At 35.8% G+C, this 13,496-nt stretch overlaps 2 protein-coding genes across 2 annotated transcripts in view; both read right to left on the reverse strand.

Annotated features, from left to right (window-relative positions):
* The window catches only part of FBXL17 (F-box and leucine rich repeat protein 17), a 545,836-nt gene that overhangs the window by 269,537 nt on the left and 262,803 nt on the right, over positions 1-13,496 (reverse strand). The window lies entirely within an intron of this gene.
* On the reverse strand, positions 1,918-5,421 carry LOC110567585 (large ribosomal subunit protein eL34-like). The gene is made up of 2 exons (XM_064375743.1): positions 5,409-5,421; positions 1,918-3,331 (listed from the first exon to the last, which is right to left on the reverse strand). Exons 1-2 carry the CDS (start codon positions 5,419-5,421, stop codon positions 2,937-2,939), a joined length of 408 nt encoding a protein of 135 aa, XP_064231813.1. The 3' UTR covers positions 1,918-2,936.

Below are 13,496 nucleotides of genomic sequence, written 5' to 3' on the forward strand. Positions count from 1 at the left end.
TTTATTTTCCTTAAAAAGCTCATACTATCATATACATAAACTTAGGGCCTTAAATTCTAGAACTGACCTTATTTTTTACACCAACTGTTTCTATGTAAACCCCATTGGCTCAATTCATTACAAAACGGATGAGGTAGGCACTGAGGCAAATTGGAAAGCACAGGACACTAGACAGAAGTCAGCTTAAGCTGCTGGGGAGAAGGAGAAATGCAGACACAGTATTTTCACATTTTTCCATCTTTAGGAAAAAAAAGAGTAAAATCTCCCAGTTTTTAAATATTTACAACTAATTAAAGTTTGAAAAAGTTATTTCTCTGAGTAGTTCCACAAAATGACCCGCATATACAGACCGTGTCAGTAAAGAGCAACTGAGCAAGATGAAAAGCAGTAAGAATTAGAGCTATCAGAGATGAAAGAGAATGCCCCAAGATATCTTCTCATTTGGCCCCTGCCTGCAGACAGGTAAGATATTCATCTGGTTTAAAAGCTGAGGCAGTCAAGGCTCAGAGATTAAAATGAGCTTGTCCAAAATCACACCGAAAGTAAATAACATGACAAGCTGACCACCTTCCATGACTGATTTTGTTTGTTTTTAAGCTAAATAATCATTGGCTTGGAAATTTTACTTAATAAGTCATGGCCTGAAAAAAGATGAAAAGAAAATTTTGAAATAAAGGTGACGGTGAACAAAATTGCCATAGAAGGAGTGTAGTAAACAAAAAAGAAAGCAGAAACAAGAAAAACACTAAAGTTAAGAAAGCATATAATAAGGAGCTTAGTAAGGGCTTCTTTGCCTTTTATCAGTAAAATTATTAAAGAATAGCATTCTAGGAGAAAGAACAACAAAATATAAAGCAGGTGGAGATCAAGTTATATAGTTAAGAGATTAACTGCAATCCATGGCAGGGTAGTGAATATCATTAATTCAAATTGGGCAACTAAAAATAATAAAACTGGTTAATAAGATAAAGAATAATGGGATGACAGATGCATAATACAATTTTAAAAAAAATTTATGTGCACAAAAAATTCTTATCACGCAAAAAAAAAAAACACAGCTCAGATAGATCCATCCTGGAATTAACACCCAGGTATTTAATTCCCAATCTGGCCAGCAGCCTTGTATCCTCAACTTTAGCAGGGCTGAGGGTAATTCTCTGCCCTTCAGGTAGGTGACACTCAACAAGAAACAGGGAGAATATATTTTAAAAAATGGAATTGGTGAAAACAGTAATTTTCATACTTTTGTTAGGGCTAGGAATATTTCATTTGTTAGTTCAAGTGTGTGAAACATTTAAGAGAATCTGACACATTAGGAAATCGATATTTAAGGCTTGTGGTTTTTATTTAAAATATTTTAAAGCAATTAGTAGTAATCTTGACATTTTAATTTGAAATACTTAAGGACAGTTTGATTGACTAAGTTTATATAGAGTGTTTGAAAACTGATTGACTAAGGCATGCATTTGGCTTTCAGTGAGAAAGTGCTGTTTAAGTGCTCAGGAAGACTTGTATTAGATTTGTAAGGCTGCCTTCCCAGAGATTTAGAGTGCTTGGGAAAATTAAGCATATTGGGGGTTACAGTTTGAAAAGTCTAAAGGAATGCAATTAATCAAGTTTGAAAATGATGTGAAATGTTTAGGAGAATTTAATCTGTCAAATGTATAAGCTAACTGATCACTAATTAAAGAACAAATGAAAATGAGTGTTTTAAATATAATCCCAAATTACTAGATTTATTAATAAAATAAGATTTATAAATTGAGCTTAAAGGCTTATGAAAACACTCAGCTTTGTAAATTAAAACACAGTAACTATTAGTATACCTTTCATATACAAAAGACCCTCAAATATTGAAAGCCCAAATGACCATGAAGATGACATTAATTTCTCCAATCAAAAAATGAGCATTTAAAAAAAAAAAAAAAAGAAGATATTAATAGGTAGTCCCTAAAGAAAAGGGGTCTGTGGTTTGGGGTAAGGGGAACTCAGGAAGGAGCTACTAACTACAGTCCCTCTTAGAAATTCCTGGTGTACATTATTAAAAGTGTTAAGAAGGATTGCAATTAAGAAATGTTTCATATTTCAGTTTTTGACATAGGAGTTTGTGAATGCTTATTAACATCTTGCAGAATTGCCAGAAATGCTCTAGAAAGCACAGTTTGGGAAGCCCTACATTAGACAGCAGGGAAAAACTCCTTCAAGGATTCTTCTTCGTCAGAATACTAGGAACCATAAGGAATGAAAATGAAAGAGATGGCAGGAGGCTGAAGTTTCGATTATTTGGTATTACCACATAACAGCTGGCAGGTAGGCTGCCTTAATGACATGGTATAATTCTACCTCAGGATTTTTTCACGTATTATCACTGCTCAAAACTACTGTTGGTGCTTTCCCAAGTATAACACTTGAGCCTGTTCTCTTCTTAAAACTCCACGCATATATAAGATTTTCACTATAACCTATGTCCTGGATGATTCCAAAATCCTTATCTCCAGTCCCGACTTCCATCTTCAGATTCAAACCCAACTAACTGCCTAAGGGACATCCCTGCCTGGTGGACCTAAAATAACTTCAAATTCAACATAGTCAATACTGAGTCCATTCTTTTCCATCCAAAAGTTGTTTGTACTGCAGCTTTCCACAATTCTGTTACAGTATCCCATCTAACCAGGTGTTCAATCTAAAAACTTGAGAAAATTCTAGAGTCCCTCATCTCCCTCAGCCTCCACATGGGTAAGACCTTTTGCAACACATCCCTGATCCCACTTAAGTTCATCCTTTTTTTTCCATTTTGGTTTTCACTACTGACATTTAAAATGTCATTATTTTCTTCCCTGGGGCTTTGCAATCTTCTCCGGTGGGTTGTCTTTCTTTCTTTCTTTCTTTCTTTTTGCAAGTCTTTTCAGTTTTAATATTCAAAAAAGTTTCATTTTTTATTTAGCTTTCTGACTCTGTGCTTGTGCCTTCAGCACTTTCACAATTTTCTGCTCCTCAATAAGGAAAGCATGCTTGATCCTGTCATGAACACATTTAGCACACATGGAACCACCATAGGCCCTGCTGACATGTTTCTTTGTTTTGGACAATCTCATAAGAACTTTAGATCTTATAGCCCAAACCCCTCGAAGTCTGCCTGGGCACATGCCACACACAGATTTTGGTGCTTTCCCAACCTTCTTGATATAAAGGTAAACAGTGCTATTACCAGGGACTCGGGACAGCCTAATTTTGTTAGAGGCTTTGTTGTAGGAAAGCCTATGTCGGTATGTCAAACGCTGGACCCTTTTGAGTGCCTGAAGACAACCTCCCCAGAAGAGTGGTTGTCTTTCTTATGATCTCCCTCTGTAGTCCATAGTATGCAGGTGTTTCGAATTTTGTTTTTTAGCATAAGTCATTCAATGCTTCTCCATCATGTATATATAATATTCGAAATTCTTGGTATAATATCCCTAGTCCTTCATGCTTTGGCTTCTACTTACCTCTCTAGACTCCTCTCTCACTATGACCTCCAGTCTTATGCTGTATTCTGGACACATCCAACTTGTCACACATGCAGTGATCCTTCTGATCTTTCTATCTTTATACACGTGGTTTTCTCTGAAACACCCTTACTATATTCCCTTCTCCCAAAAAACTCCTAACTCATCCATGAAGATTCAAATGAGATGCCACCTCCTCTGGGGAGCCTCCTCTACCCTTTACATATTTCCTTATTTTTCTGGCCTAGTTCACCACACTTTATTCATATATGCAAAAGGCACTCATTTCAAATTGCTGCAATTATTTTCTTTACATAGCTGCCAGGCCACTAAGACTGGAACAACATGGAGTATTTTCCAGATATTTTAAAATCTTTGAAAAATACCTGGCAGAGTACCTAAATTAAAAGTCAATATTCTAATTTATTTTTATTTTTATTTTTTATTTTTGAGATGGAGGCTCACTCTGTCACCCAGGCTGTAATGCAGTGGTACGATCTCGGCTCACTGCAACCTCCGCCTCCCAGGTTCAAGCGATTCTCCTGCCTCAGTCTCCTGAGGAGCTGGGACTACAGGCGTGTACCACCACGCCCAGCTAATTTTTGTATCATTTAGTAGAAACAGGGCTTTACCATATTGGACAGGCTGGTCTCGAACTCCTGACCTCATGATCCACCCACCTCGGCCTCCCAAAGTGCTGGAATTACAAGCTTGAGCCACTGTGCCCGGCCAATACTCTAACTTTTTTTTTAAGTCTAAGTTATAATTTGACTATTTTCTTCTTTGTCTAATTCTCCCTTAGAAATTCCATCAGAAATTTCCATTTCACTATCTTATCTATTTCCTCAACTTTTCTTTTTTTGTTTTTTTTCTTAAATTGGCCAATAGTAAATGATAAATGTCCCCTCCTATTTTTCCTACTCATTTCTATAATTAAAGCACAAAATACAGTCAAGTTTCAAATATGTTAATTTTAATATATGTCCCTTCTCTTCTGGTCACAAATCCATATGCCTGAAGGACATTAGAATCTGAAGTACTGGGGCTGATTCTTCTGTTAGAGGCCTTAGTCTTTCTTCCTCTATGGGGAAAATTGACTCAATTCAAAAATTACTGAGCAACCACAAAGTAGCCACGTCAGGTATGAAGATAACAGTTTTCCCATACCTAGCAAAAACTGACAGTGACCCTTTCATTCTTTTGAGCCCTATTTAAGCACTCCAAGATTTAGTACAAATTGCTATCTACAAGAAGTCTTTCCTAATCACCTCCTCTCTGTTGTTTGTCCTTTGTGTTTAAATACACAAGTATTTGGTTATACCACGGTACTCATAATTTTATTCATTAATATGTTTCCTTCTACTTACTGTCAAATTTCTCTGTCTCCAGTTTTTGTCTCGCCTCAGGAGCAGGACCATTATTTCCTGTTTATTTCTGTGTCACTGATAGAACCTAATGCAGTGCTCTGCATATTTTATGAACTCAAAAAACACATGAGCTGTAAAAGGAAACATTATAGGACTATGATTTTCCTGATTCATGTATTAATATAGTTAATCTAACAACTCATGGAGTTAATAGACTTTTTGTAATCAAGTTTCTAGAAAGTCAGGCTTAGATAAAAGCAAAAGAGGATGCCAGTACCTTATTAAAAATATAAATAAATTCAAGGGAATGTGACATTCCAATAGCCTCTTATCACTCTTGTTAAGTGCTCAGGGTGAGGACTGCTCAGGGTCAGATGGGAAGCTCCTGCATGACCCTGGCGTGGATAATCATGTCCTGAGGTTATGCAAGGGGAATGCCACTAGTCCCAAATCAACAAGTTCATTCTATTCATAGCCTGGAATAAATTACGCACTTCAGGGAATGGAAACTGCTATTCTCCCCAGGAGGAACCAGGGCTATATGAGCAGGTCAGAGTACCTGCCTTGGGCATGTCAGGTGCCCAGCCAGCTGTGAAGTTCTTTCTAGCCTTGCTCAGTTGGAAGCAGCATAATAGGGCCCATTGTTAACACTGAGAAAATCAGGACCCTCAACTTCAGAAAGAATGTATTTCTCTTTTTCTAAAACTCAATGAAGAAAGTTCTGGAATAAGGCCTTAAGGATCAATGAAACGGCAGCATTCATATTTTTGTCGGAAAATTAAATAAGAACATCTAATACTCCAATGAGGAGGAATTAGCTGTAGACTAACTTGTTACTTGAATTAGACATTTTGCACAAGGTTCTATGTAATGGGAATACACAATCTACTCATTTTGAACCTATTTAATCCCTCTACATTATAACAACAGAAATTCCTGATCATTTCCCTATATTTTTAAATAATTCTGTAGAACAAAATTTAGTAAAGATTAACCTGTGACTGGATTTCCATGTTATAGAACTTCAAAAAATAAAGAAGGTGGCCCATAACCAGTGGTATCTGATGGGTCACCCATTGGCTCCAGAGCACTGCTTGATCAGGTCCTGTCATCAGACTTGCTTCATAGTGTCCATTCATCATTATTGCAAACACATGCTGCATTGTGCTCTTTGTGCTGGTCTACAATTAACTTTTGCCTACCTTCATTCCCACCTCAAAAAACTAAGCAGTAGGTGAAAGGAAAACAGCTTGAGAACAGGATGTTAATGTCACTTAGTGGAACACAAACTCTCTGTGAGGAAGGAGAAAGGCACAAAATTCCCCTATTCCAGTGTTTTGGAACAAAGAGGTTGATCTATAGCCTAAACAGAACTAGTTTTTGTTTTGTTTTGTTTTGTTTCTGAGATGGAGTATCACCCTGTTGCCCAGGCTGGAGTACAATGGCATGATCTCGGCTCACTGCAAACTTCACCTCCTGGGTTCAAATAATTCTCCTGCCTCAGCCTCATGAGTAGCTGGGATTACAGGCACCCACCACCACACCCAGCTAATTTTTGTATTTTTAGTAGAGACAGGGTTTCACCATATTGGCCAGGCTGATCTCAAACTCTTGACCTCGTGATCCACCCACCTCGGCCTCCCAAAGTCCTGGGATTACAGGCATGAGCCACTGCGCCTGGCCAATAAAACTATTTTAAATCAGGTAGCAAAGCACCACTAGTTATCCAAAATAATGAAAAATGTGGCTTATAATAAGATATAAGTTCTATAAATAATTCTATTATGTGTAATCTTTGTAAGAGACGATGTTTCAGATTTGACCATTGCATATTAACTAAGATATTTTATAGAAGACAATAAAAAACATCTTTAACTGCATGACACAGATAAAGAAAAGCTCTATGTACTGAATATGTACTTGGTTGCTATCCACACGTAAGACTATGAAGTTCCTATATCATTGAGAAAAATCTAATTGATACAATTATGAGTTTATTGTTTGATCTAAAAGTTTCATTGTGGCTGGATACAATGGCTAACATGAATAATCTCAGGGCTTCGGGAGGTGGAGACAGGAGGATCACTTGAAGCCAGAAGTTTAAGACCAGACTAGGCAACATAGCAAGACTCTGTCTCTACAAAAAAAATCATAAAAATCAGCCAGGCCTGGTGGCATATGCCTGTAGTCCTAGCTACTCAGAAGGGTGAGGCAGGAGGACCCTTTGAACCCAGGAGTTTGAGGCTGCAGAGAGCTAGGAGATAGAGCAAGATCCTGTCTCTAAATAAATAAATGTTTCACTGATGTATCCTTAATGCCTAGAACAGTGCCTTGACACACTCAAATACCGATTGAATAAATGAATGAATGCCTATCCTTAATCACCATATGTATGTTACTTTTTTAAAAAAAGAACCAAAAACAAAACAAACTTTAAAAGCTCAGAAAATTAAAGGAGTTTCAGATTCAGCCCTTCACTGTTAAATAATTTTTAAGTGAATAGGCTATACCATTAAGAAAATATTTTTGGCCAGGCATGGTGGCTCACACCCGTAATCCAAGCACTTTGGGAGGCTAAGGCGGGTGGATCACAAAGTCAAGAGATCAAGACCATCATGGCCAACATGGTGAAACCCTGTCTCTATTAAAAATACAAAAATTAGCTGGGTGTGGTGGCACCCACCTATAGTCCCACCTACTCAGGAGGCTGAGCCAAGAGAATTGCTTGAACCCAGGAGGTGGAGGGTGCAGTGAGCCAAGATCATGCCACTGCACTCCAGCCTAGTGACAGAGCAAGACTCCCTCTCAAAAAAAAAACAACAAAAAAAAAGAAAATCCTTTTAATGTTTTTGGGCAACGGAATACATAAAATGATGACAAATAGAAGCACATATTTATATGCTCTACACACAGTCTTGACAAAAATGTAAAGCAAGAAAGAAAATCTTTCTAAGTTATACAGAATGAGTCCATGCATATTTTAATATAACTTTTTTATATGAAAGGAAAATGCTACATAAATCTAATTGATACAAAAATATGTTTATAATTTAAAAGTTTATCTTATTTTTAAAGATGATGACAAGAGATACTTTGTTACTCTATATTTTTAATATCTATTCCAACCTTAAAGTTTTGCTTTCATTTGAAAGACTAATACTCTAATTCTAGGCACTAGGAGACAGATGGAATCAAATTAATAAATATTAAAAACATCTTTAAAAGGCAATAAATTTTATACTCTAAATCATAAATCACATTTTGAAAAGGGCTTATCATGTACCAGGTATTATACTAGGTATTATATATATCATAATATTAAAATAGTAGTTTTTATTTAATATAAAGTGCTAAGTACAATACCCATATATTTGACTTTCACAAAAATCCTATGAAGTAGATGGGATAGTCTCCATTTTAAACATGAAGAAGCTGAGCATACAGATATTAAATAACTTGCTGATAGGTCACATAGCTCATATACAACAAAGCCAAGATTTAAATTCAGGGTCTGGCTCCTGACTTCATGTTCTTAACCATAGTGCTATACTTCATAAACAATTGTATTTTAATTTTTTGTGCAAATATCACAAATTAAGTATATTGTTGGAAAACGTAAAGATTGCAAGGTTCTTCAAACTGACTGCACTATGGACTACACCACAGTCATGCCAATGGTGACCCCTGTGACCCACACATACACCTATAGATAGCCTCCCAGAGCCAGAAAGTCTAAGGTAACAGAAAAATCGCAAAAGGAGAGGAATAGCTAGCTCCTGCAGTGCCTGATTACCCAACCTTGTGACATTCCACCATTGTTCCTGCCTCAATTGATAAGTTGACCTTGTGACACTGGACCCTGTGGCCTGATTAACTGAGCTTATGACACTCTACCACTGTTCCTGCCTCAAGTGATAGGTCAGCCTTGTAACACTGGATGCCGTGACAGCCCCCTGCCCCTGGCTTACAAAAATACACTCTAAACTGTAACTTTCCATTACTTACTCCTAACCTATAAAACCAGCTCCTATCCCACCACCCTCTGCTGAATCTCTTTTCAGACTCAGCCCACTCACATCCAAGTGAATAAACAGCCTTGTTGCTCACACAAAGCCTGTTTAGGTGGTCTCTTCATTCAGAGCACACTTAACAAAGATGACTTACAGTCTTAATAAATCCACTTATAAATTTCCCTTAAAATATGGACTTATGTTTTATAGTAATTTATTTTACCATGAATGGTAGTTGCATGCATACAGCAGGAAAGAAAAGGAAATAATCTCTAGAGAGAAATGAATATAATTAGAAAATCAACATTATAGAAATGTAAAACAAATGCCAATTGTGCGTTCACACAAAAGCAAGACCTTGAGTAACATATACTCAAAGTCAGGAAGAAAAATGCAAACAACTCTTAATATTGTCTACTGCATTATTTATCTGCAAAATGCTTTACAGAAAATGTCCATGAGGAACTATCCAGACAGCACTGTCTCCTGCCTCTGCCTCTTCCTACAGTATGCTCTCATTCCTAGAGCATTTCAGAAAAGCATGTGCAAGAAAACAACATGTTCCTCACAGTCACCTCTGATTACCAAAAGTGCTATCGCACTCATTAGCCTAACATTTAGTTCATAAGAGCATCTGCTTCTGATATCGCCAACACATGATCTTAATCTGTGGCCAAAGGCTAGGGCTGAGTGATACATGCATTATTTCTCATGTTTTAGTGTGATTTTTACTCTTTATTCTTTGGCTGCATAAAAAATTTCCTACTTCTCCATACTGGATCTTTTAGAAAAAGGTTTTCTTTTTTTGTTGTGTGATGGTTGATGTGCATGTGCTTGAGTAAGTTTTTGTCTTTTGCTTTTTTTAATTGCCACCACACAGTTTTGGCAAAACTATTTACAGGAAAGTTAAGATTCTCCAAGAATTGCTCAGATATCTCTATTTTCAATACAGTTTTCTCCTGAAAGAAGTGCCTTAGCCTGTCAATTTCCCTCTCCCCACCTTTTTCTTTGCTCCCAACACAGGCAAAGCTCTAAAAAGCAACATGGAGCAATTCTTAAAATAATTGAGAGAAACTACCTAAAGATCAGCAATCATGTGTGCAAGCCAATTCCTAAACACAAATCCTAAAATAAATGTCACTGTGGGCACTGAAATATATTCGGCTACTATTTTGATAACTTGAATATAAACAAATTATTTTCTAGTGTTCTCATGTTATTGAATCTTTGGTAAAGATATCACCGAGTCTTTTCCTTAGAACTTACTTTCTAGGATGAAAGAAAAAAACCAGCAGTCTGAATGAAAGCAAACCCTAGTTTCATCCTATTTCAGCACACCTCAAACTGTCGTCTCATTGTCACCTTTCATTAGCTGATACTCCCTATTTCTGTTTTCTTATCTATATACCAATGGAGCACACACAAAAAATCACTGCAAAATATTAGATCTCGCAGATTCTGCTACTGAGAAATGGGAAAGTAAAACAAAAACGTACATTCCTAAATGATGAGTCAAAATCAGTATTTTCATATGCAAAACTATTATTTTTGCATAATAATACTTTTTTTTGCAAAACATAATACTATTATGATACATCACTCACAAAATGAAGAATTCAAATTTCCAAAGAACCTAGGGATAGGAGTTCTTCTCCTGATCCAAACTAAAGACCACCTACCAACCAGCATTCTTTAGGAAAATATATTAAAGAATGCAGTAAGTTTGGGTTAGTGACTGGAAGTTTATTTATGGTAAAGAATCACTTTACACTCCTGTTGTTGAAATTAGTAAACTGTCTTCACAAAATAAGAGATGCATATTTGCTTACGCCCACTTTAGTCTATATTTTTAAAGTTTTGGCCAACTTCACCAAATGAGTCCAACAAATTCATCTTAAACACTGCAAATTTCAGGTCATCTAGAGGTTAAGTGTAAACTGGGAAGAAGTAAAGGTATTTATATTCCTGAAACGAATACATATTAAGCATGGCAATTTCCTAAGATATGAGATATGTTAAAAAAAAAAAAAAAGAAGAAAAAGAAAAAGAACCGGAGTGATGCAAGAAAACTTATTTTAATTCCATTCATGCAAATTTTTAGGTCTTTGACCTTGGCATATTTTTTAAACACCTCTAAACCTCAGTTTCTTCATATGTAAAATAAGAAGGCTGGACTGTTATAAATGCTATGGTTCCTAAAAATTCTAAAACTCCAAACTTAAGCAAATTCAAGAATTTTAAAAAACAAACATAATTACAGGCATTTAAGCCCAGGAATGACTAAACCAGCCTACTACAATATGCAATGGTACTGAAAACATTTCATTTTGGCTCAAAATGTTATTCTACTTTAATAAGAGTGCTACCCAGATAGTAAGCAAATACCTGTACATTGAAAATATTTTTACAGCAAGCATAAACAGTTTGACAGTAATTTGTATCATTCTCACGGGAAAATAACTTCTCCAATCTCATCTTTCTAGTCTATGTAGCAGTGCCAATTTATAGGCATATAAAATTTGAAATCTCTTCTGTGCATCAATTATAACTTACGCAGCTCCCTGAGCAGCATTTAAAAAGCAAAGAAGTGCAAACAATATTCTGCTTGCTGACATAGTAAAAAATTTAGCTAACATAGCTTTACAACTTCACAATTTAACCACAATCAAATATCTGCTTTTCAAGAAAGGAAAACGACTAGGGCAATATCCTAAGATTAAAAATCCATGTTCAACTAAACAATCCCTGAAATTATCTAACTAGTTGTTCAAGGAAAAGGGCTAGAGTTTGGAAACCCGGCTAATACGATTTCTCTTTGCTATCTAGGTACTACAAGCTATAAAATTCTGTTTTTTATTTTTTTTAAAAAGAAAGAATGCTTGAAACCAAAAACATACATATTTAAGCAACATATTAGAAAACTAAAATGCAATGCAACATAATCTTACCCCATTTGTCCTGATGTAATTATTACATATTATATGCCTATATTGAAATATTTCATGTACCCCATAAATATATACACCCACTATGTACCTTAAATAAATAAATAAGGGATTTTAAACTTAGGGGCTTTCTCTGCTTGTACTATACAGAAAGATGAAATAAAGCTACATAAAAATAAACTTGGAATGTTTTGTAAGAGTTCCAGAGGAATCAATAAAAGTAGGTCATAATCAAAACTAAACAAAATGGATAACACTTATATCAGTTAGAATTGAAGTTAGCCTGGAATAAGAACTTCCTAAATGAAATATTTAGAATTTATATTTATATCAATTAGTAACTATAGGAGTATTCTATGGAGGGTGGTAAGGAAGGGGCAGGTAATGAAATGTTTTAAACCTTTGAAAAATGACAGTTTTGATGGAAGGTGACAGCTTTAGTGGGCTATGCTAATAGAAATTTGGGCTGATAGTTACATATAATCTTCATTAGTGTTACCAGAACTATACTATAGTTTTGTGTTGGAGGAGAGGATTCTTTTTAAGCTGATGTGTTTATAGGTTAACATTCAAAAAATATCTAAACCCGAAAAAGAACCAGAAAATCTTTTTTTAGTCGTATATGCCCTTCTATTTTCCTGGGCAGGTAACCAAGTGAAACATAACACCTGTATATTCTTACAGTCCAAAGGGCCCAAAGAGTCAACAAAAATTCTGAAAGCCCACAAGTGTAAAAATCCTATTTCTCAACTCCTTAATTTTAGATTACTCTGATGGAATGGAGTTTTGAGAATTTCCTCTAGAGCAATCATGTGCAGTTATAAGAGGTGCAGAGGCAAGTAGTTTCTGGTCAGCTGTAGACTAGAGATAGTCCTAGAGTGCCCTGCTAATAGCACATGGCTTGACTAAAATACAGAGCATAATTTAGTCTCTAATTTGATCAGTTTGAAAATCAGACCAAAAAAAAATTGGGCACTAGGTTAGAACCTGGCATATAAGATATCAGTCCAAAGGCACATTTTCTTCAAAACTATTTTAGAGGTCTTGTAGGTGAAACTAGATCAGGTTCATTCACTTCCCTCTATTTTCATTTAAGATTCAATTTCTTTTGTTAAATCACTAAGCAGTTTTTAAAAATTGCCTGCTAAAGTAATAAACCTAAAAATTTCATCCAATTCAAATCAGACTATATTTACTTCAGATTAAACAAAATTTTATTAACATTCTAGACAGCTAAGACCCTAGAAGAAGAAACTGACAGTTTATATTTTTACCACCAGTCATAGCTTATTTTACATGTGTGTAATTAATTCTTGGAGCAACTCATGCTATATAAGAATATATATATAGCATGAGTCAGCTAAAGGCCTATTTCCTAAAAGAAGGGTCAGAGGACAAAGCTCACTGACTTTAAAAAGCTTTCATGGCACAATATTTTAGATGACAATGTTTAGTCTATCCTTTAATTCACCTAAAGGCACATGTAGCAAAAAAAAAAAAAAAAAAAAAAAGCCATTTTGAGTCAAAAGAAAATACCTTGTCAGCTGGGCGCTGTGGCTCACGCCTGTAATCCCAGTAATTTGGGAGGCAGAGGCGGGCAGATAACAAGGTCAGGAGATGGAGACCATCCTGGCTAACACGGTGAAGCCCCATTTTTACTAAAAATACAAAAAATTGTATTTTTACCAGGTG

The sequence above is a fragment of the Aotus nancymaae genome, unplaced genomic scaffold, assembly GCF_030222135.1.
Source record: "Aotus nancymaae isolate 86718 unplaced genomic scaffold, 86718_ANA_hifiasm-v0.15.2.pri h1tg000014l, whole genome shotgun sequence".
Taxonomy (NCBI): Eukaryota; Metazoa; Chordata; class Mammalia; order Primates; family Aotidae; genus Aotus; species Aotus nancymaae.